This window comes from Moschus berezovskii, chromosome 9 (assembly GCF_049115385.1).
Source record: "Moschus berezovskii isolate FMDL1 chromosome 9, NW_MosBer_1.0, whole genome shotgun sequence".
In the NCBI taxonomy this organism is placed as follows: Eukaryota; Metazoa; Chordata; class Mammalia; order Artiodactyla; family Moschidae; genus Moschus; species Moschus berezovskii.
Window position 1 is genome coordinate 103,123,516 of NC_142468.1, and position 7,708 is coordinate 103,131,223.

Here is a 7,708-nt window from a genome sequence, read left to right on the forward strand (position 1 = left end):
GTGAACTCACTAGTAATTTATTATCCATTCATTGATTGAGCAGCTCTTTGCTGAAAGCCTATTATGTGCTTGGAAATGTGGTAGTCATTTTTCATTTGGGGGTTCCCCCAGGCATCAGCAGGTCACCCAAATATCTAATTGTAAGGCTCTCACTATCCACTGGGGAAGGTGAATAGTATTTGAAGACAGTATGTGAGCGCAGATGCCTGGGGGAGTAGAACAGAGAGTGAGAAGTGTGGACGTTGGAGTTTGACATCCTCATCATGGTCCAGCTCCACTATTTACCAGAGGACAAGAGACTTAACCTCTCAATTATCTCTTTGTTCAATGAGGACAATAAAATAATAGTACCTTCCCCACAGGGTTCTCAGGAAAGTTAAACAAAATAACGCTTGTTACCCTCTAATAAGTGTGATTTCCTAAGGCCTTCAATTTTCCTATGAAAGAGAGACATCAGCAAGAGGGGCTGTTGCAGTTATCTGATACGATAAGAAAGCCTGGAGCTTCATGTTCCCCCAATGTTCCTGCAATGTGCCTGGCTGACTCTCAGCACCACTTACTCCCTCCTGTCAGCTCATACACTACTCTGACTGGCAGTTTCCTCATGTCAGCCCTTCTGGATGTCTATGCTAGACAATAGTTCTCTGTGGAAATATCATGGAGTGAAGGGAAAGAGGAGGGCGTAATCTGTACCAGGATGCCATGCACCCTCATTCATCCTGTTAAGAAATCACCCAAGTGGTAACTTTGTTCCTGGTCTTTGAGAATTCCTTCTGTAACCACATACACACACACACACATACATATAAACAGTCTCTTAAACATAAAGTCACTAACTTCCAGCATAAAAATGAAAATCCAGTCTTTATTCCAATGTAAAGAAAACTCTTATACGATGAGGAGTGTTGCAAATTATCTAATAAATCATGGTATTAGGTATAATTTCAGACATTTTTTTCCTGAAGTATGCTTTTTAACTAAGTAATCAGAAAAGCCTCCCTATAGCAATTGATTAGGAAATAAAGAGAACAAATATAAAAATATTCTTCAAAGTCCATCTATTATTATTTAGTAAATAGAATAAATTCCTTCCATAGGCATAAAAAGTTGCAAAGAGCCTTATGTCATAGGTTTGTTGTAGTTGTTTAATCGCTGTCATGTCTGACCCTTTGCGACCCTGTAGCCCTCCAGGATCCTCTATCTATGTGATTTCCGAGGCAAGAATACTGGAGTGGGTTGTCATTTCCTTCTTCAGGGGATCTTCCTGACCCAGGGATCGAACCCACATCTCCTGCTTGGCAGGCAGATTTTTACCACTGAGTCACCTAGATAATCTTAAATATAAGATTAAGATTAATCTTAATGTTAAGATTATTAATGTTATAATAATATATTAATATATTATATAATATATTATATTAATATAACATTATTAAGATTAAGATTAATCTTAATGTTATTATTATTAATGTTATAATAATATAACATTATTAATATAAATGTTCTGGTGAATATTTTTTTAAGGATCTCCTAGGTCTCACGATCCTATGCAGGTATAATTGAAATAAAGCAGTTAGTTCATCTGATTGTATTAATACTCTTCCTGGGGAGAAAAAATATTAATTTAGACTTAATAAAGTTTCTAGCCTTCTTGGTTAATTATACTTTTTCTACATGATCTTGGGAAAGATATTATTTAACAAAATTGAGTTGGTAAAAACAAAGTTGAATAATATTACTTACTTTTCAAAGTACTTCTGGGCAGAGCAATATTTCCTCAATGGCAGGAACCAGGTAGGTGGGTGCTTTAAACCATAGTTCATTTCTTTCTCTTTTTCCTTTAGAGTTCAGAGCTCTTAAACATTGTGAACAGTTAAAGAACAATCTTATCAATTCTCTCCCAATAATTCAGCTAAAAGAAAAACTCTAGGTGAAATGGAATGCCTCTTCTAAAGAATTCTCTACAGCAGAATGCTGAGAGCTTCCCTCACTCCAGCACCCTTAGACTTTCTTTCCTTTACACATAAACTTCATTAAGAGCTTATGTTCAATCAAATGAGTTGTTCAACTGCATTTCTAAAAATTGGCACAATGCACAACATAGCTCCTGGGTGAACACTAATATGCAAGCTAGTTTGTGATGTTTTCAAGCTTTGTTATGGACAAGACAAAAGGGATTCACATTGCCTTGGACTCTGATGAGACCTCAGAAGGAACTTCTGGACACCAGGAAATGTTATACCCTAGAGGAGTAGGACACAAAAGGAGCTGTACAATCTTCTTTCATTTGAAAAGAGCTTAAAAGGGAAATGAATAAAGGAAGACCACTTATGGGCAAAAGGCTAGAATAGTTGATCTTTCAACGTGTCCCTTTGACCCTAGTACTCAATTCCTATTATCATTTGTGGGCCAATAAGCACTACTGAGAGTCAGACTCGACTGAGCAACTTCACTTTCACTTTTCACTTTCATGCATTGGAGAAGGAAATGGCAACCCACTCCAGTATTCTTGCCTGGAGAATCCCAGGGACGGGGGAGCCTGGTGGGCTGCCATCTACGGGGTTGCACAGAGTCGGACAAGACTGAAGCAACTTAGCAGCAGCAGCAGCAACAGCAAACACTACTGAGGTCCTTGCTTAATAGTTAACAGCTGATAAAATCACCTATGCCTCCCAACTATAATCAAGAACAATGCATTATAATTTTTATACTACCTTCTCTTTTATACCAAAGTCATCAAATTTGTTCTCATGCATGTACTCAGGTACAGGATGAGTTAAGAGTGTGTTAAGAAAGAATATATTTTCTAAATCACTTCTTCCTGTTCATTCTTTGACATGAGAGCAGGATGTCACATGTTTTTTTCTCAGCTTCTTCATGGCTGTCTTCATATCAGTGTTTCTGAGACTATAAATGAGGGGATTCAACATAGGTGTGACCACTGTGTAGAAGACAGAGAAAACCTTGTCCACAGAGAAGCTGCAGAAAGGTCTCAGGTAGATGAATACACATGGCACAAAGATCAGACTGACCACTGTTAGATGGGAGGCACAGGTAGAGAGTGCCCTGCTCTGACCCTGGCGGAAGCGAGTTCTCAGGGTGACCAGGATGACAGCATAAGAGAAGAGCAAGACCAAGAAACAGACAAGAGACAACAGACCACTGTTCGAGACCATCAGCACCTCTACTACAGACGTGTCTGTGCAGGCTAGCTTGATGACCTGTGGGACGTCACAGTAGAAGTTGTCCAGTTTATTGGGCCCACAGAAGGGCAGCTGAATGACCAGTGTGACCTGTGTGATAGAGTGGACAAAACCCCCACACCAACAGGCAAAAACCATCTGAAAGCAGAGCTGGCGGTTCATGACTGTCAGGTAGTGCAAAGGATTACATATGGCAACATACCTATCGTAGGCCATGGCTGTCAGCAGAAACATCTCACTGGCTCCCAGAAAGTGCAGGAAGTAGATCTGGGCCAGGCATCCTGAAACAGAGATGATCTTGTCCTCCTGTAGAAAATCTCCTAACATCTTGGGCACAGTAACACAGCTCAGGCATAGGTCAAGGAAGGACAGGTGGCCCAAAAAATAGTACATAGGAGATTGGAGCAGGTGAGTATCAACTCTCACTGTTACCACTATCAAGAGGTTTCCCAGGACAATGGCCATGTAAACCAACAGAAATATTAAGAAGAGAAATAGCTGCAGCTCCAAGGATGATGATAGACCCAGAAGAACAAATTCTGTCACCTTAGAATCATTTTCTTTTTTCATCAGGTCAAGAATACCAAGTGACCTAAGAAAGATGAACTAAATTAGAACAAGAGAGATTTAAGCTAGACAAAAGGAAAAAAAAAATGAGGTAACTGGAATAATTCAAGAAATGGGAATTAGGATCTGGATGGGTTATGTTAGAATTAAGTAGGCTCAGGACAGAATTGGCACGAATCCAGCTGTTGCTGTATTGCCGCTAAGTAGTGTCCAACTCTTTTGTGACCCCATGGACTGTAGCCAGCCAGCTTCCTTTGTCCATGGGGTTTCCCAGTTGATGAACCCACTGCAGTGGGTTAGCATTTCCTTCTTCAGGGGATCTTCCCACCCTGGGGATTGAATCTGCATCTCCTACATTGTCAGATGGATTCTTTACTGTTGAGCTTCCAGGGAAGCCCCCATGAATCCAGTGCCTTCTGTTATGTAAATTTGATCCTATCTTATCCAAATCCTGTAGTCACCTTCCAAAATACTACTATCCCTAGAATTCCCTGATGCTGTGGGAATTTCACTGTTCTGTGAATGCTTCTAAGTGTATAAACAGAGAACAAGACTCAAATGATTTCTTAAATTTAAGATTGATAAAAGTCAGTGTATAGAGAAAAAGAGTATGAACAACAGGAGGTATAAAAAGGTTTTCAGAGTCAGAAAGAGGTGTAAGGGAGGAGACTGGAGATCTGAGAAACTTACATCATTGCATATCAGGATCTATGCAGTTTCAAAGAAAAAACATTTTACCCTGCTCTTCATTCCACCAGCCCCTTCTTCATAGTCTCAGGCTAGCAAAATGAGAAATCCTCAGATGACCATCAAAGTTGCCCTGTCTGTGCCCTAATGGTGTTCTTATGAGTCAAGCCCTAACTGAGGGCTGGCTGTAAGGACTGGAGAGATCTCCTCTCCCTTGGGCTTTGTCTGTATCTGAAGCTTTTATGGTCCTTATGCCACCATTCAGCCTAATGAGCCCTGGGATTCCCTGGGCTGCTGTTTGAGTTGTCTGTATGACAGTTCTTCCTGGAAAGCTGACCAGGGCTCTGAAGGTTCTGAAACAGTCAGACCTTATTGTACAACACAGCCGTCCCATTTACCTACTTCGTGTTGATTAATTTGACACTACGTGTACTCCCAGTTTTCCATATGTCAGTCTGTTATCTGAGTAAAACAATTCTCAGTGGTTTCCCAACCATGCTTCCTATGGTGGGTTAGCTGAATGATAAGTGCCACATTACCATAGGAAGCTGTACAAGCAGGAGCACTTCCTTCAGGGTGTTACAGAGCCTTAATACAACACAAGTCTCTTGATGATACTTCAAGCATCTTCTCTAACTGGTGCCTATGTATGGATCTTACCCAGAAAACAAAGATGCTATCTTTAGTAACTGACTGTGTTGCTGTCAAAGTAAAATTTTTTATGTTATAAAACACAATTCTGATATGGCTGATTCATGTTGAGGTTTGACAGAAAACAACAAAATTCTGTAAAGCAATTATCCTTCAATAAAAAAGAAATAAAAAAACATAATTCTGAAATAGATGATGAACACATGTCAAAATTGTATTTAATTCTTTAATGAGGGATGGTAGGATGACAAAGCCAATTCAAAAAACAATATAAATAATGACTTTATATAATTACAGTATAAAAAAGAACACTGAAGTAAAATTTCTAAGGTATATCAGTTCAGTTCAGTCACTCAGTCGTGTCCGACTCTTTGCGACCCCATGAATCACAGCACACCAGGCCTCCCTGTCCATCACCAACTCCTGGAGTTCAGTCAAACTCATGTCCATCGAGTCGGTTATGCCATCCAGCCATCTCATTCTCTGTTGTCGCCGTCTCGTCCCACCCTCAATCCCTCCCAGCATCAGACTCTTTTCTAGTGAGTCTAAACCAGTTAATGCCCTAAAGGAAAACATAACCTTAACATTTGGGACTTTCCCCCCACACTAACAAGAAAATTAACACAGTTTAGCAGTTTTCTATTATATCTGACTATATAATTGTACACATCTGAAATCCCATAAATAGCAAATACTAGGTTAAAATTACATCCTTCTAGAGTTAGACAAGTCTTAAGTAGGCTTGTTAAATAATATTTTAACATGACATTAAAAGGTCACACTTATACTTAGATTTCACTTTAGGATAAGAATAAGAAATAAAGCACACCAACAGGATAATATCAGACATGTCTCTTTTGCAGAAGTTCTCATGGCAGACAGGTTTTTAGATTTTTTTTTTTTCCCTCCCACTGAAAAGTGACAGTTCAAGGGAAAAGATGAGATACACCCAGGTGAGAGTAGGACCCACACCGAGTTAGATTACTCAGGCATTGTAAAGGTCAATACTGCCCATCCAACTGCATCAGCAGAGCTTCCAGGGTCCCTGAAAAAAACATACCCAGTTGTTAGAGTCATTGCTCTCCAGAAAGCCCAGATCTTTGGCTTCTCATCGGCCTCATCTATGGCTTCTTAATAGGCCATTCATTATCTTCTTACTCGAGATAAAAATTTCCAAATCAGTTTTATCCTAAGAATTACTTCCCATTAACATAGTTGACATTCCACCATTTTTAGGTTTTCAATGAACAGAGATAGAAATTAACCCAAAATAATATTTATTTAGAAAAATTATTGCAGTTACTTTGAACTAAAGTGAATAATTTACTTTCCTTCAAGCTTCTAAATCTTTCTGTTTCATCTCGAGTTTTATGTTTTATCATTTTTAGTTTATATATATCCGGCATAAGGAGATCAGTCCTGGGTGTTCATTGGAAGGACTGATGCTAAAGCTGAAACTCCAATACTTTGGCCACCTGATGCGAAGAGCTGACTCATTGGAAAAGACCCTGATGCTGGGAAAGAGTGAGGGCAGGAGGAGAAAGGGACGACAGAGGATGAGATGGTTGGATGGCATATCGGCTCAATGGACATGGGTTTGGGTGGACTCCAGGAATTGGTGATGGACAGAGAGGCCTGGCGTGCTGCGGTTCATGGGGTTGCAAAGAGTTGGACACGACTGAGCAACTGAACTGAACTGAATTAGCCATTTATGTTTTCAAACAAATTACTCTTCTTTGCTCTTAATAAGTAAAAACATATCTATTATCTTGCACATACATTCGTATTTCCTTGCCACCTATGTATCTAGTAGAGTCTCAACCAGCTATATTACTTACACTTGTCAACAAAACGATACTTGAGGATTTTTGTCATACACAAGCATCTCAGCAGATTAGGAATAAACACACATTTCATGAATTCCTATAGTCACAAAAATTCCTTTTTGTTTCTTAAAGAGGTGAAAATAAAAATGTGCCGTAACATGGTTTCAGAGTAGCTAAACACCCTATCAAACTGTTATCAAATAGCCATTCTATAATATATATAATGCATAAAAATAGAAAAATCAGAACTGAGCATGCTTCTTACTCCAATTCTAGGGAACTGTATACAGGGAAGTTTGCCTTGGTAATAAGTAGATGGGAAGAAAAAAAAGCCCTTGAGAAGCTGGGGTAACAGAGAGGCCCTCACGAATGTGGCAGCCTTAGTTTACATATCAGGAATCTCAGACTTTGCTTTCATTTAAGGATATCCTTAACAAACAGTGTCCTCTGGTGCCTGACAGCCACAAGCCCAAACTCTGGGTGAGGAAGGCATTTTCCTCCTCTGTCTCACAGGATCCACACTAACATCTTTTTCAAGGACAACGAGCAGACAAAGCCAAAGATAACTGTATTACTTAAAAAAAATTTTTTTTTAGTTGTAATACTTTTGTACTGCTACAGTAATGCAACAAACTACCACCAACTCAGTGGCTTAAACAAATAAATTTATTATCTTTACAATTCTATAGGTCAGAAGTCTAACAATGTCTTGCTGTGCTAAAAATCAGTGTTGGCAGGGCTATAGTCCTTTCTGGAGGCTTTGGCAAGAATCTT

General features: G+C 39.4%; 1 protein-coding gene across 1 annotated transcript; it reads right to left on the reverse strand.

The window, feature by feature from the left end:
• Nucleotides 1-2,825: 2,825 nt before the first annotated feature.
• LOC148776794 (olfactory receptor 4Q3-like) lies at nt 2,826-3,820 on the reverse strand. Its single transcript, XM_088840411.1, has one exon. The coding sequence runs from the start codon at nt 3,771-3,773 to the stop codon at nt 2,826-2,828; it is 948 nt and encodes a 315-aa protein (XP_088696537.1). The 5' UTR covers nt 3,774-3,820.
• Between the last annotated feature and the right edge of the window lie 3,888 nt (nt 3,821-7,708).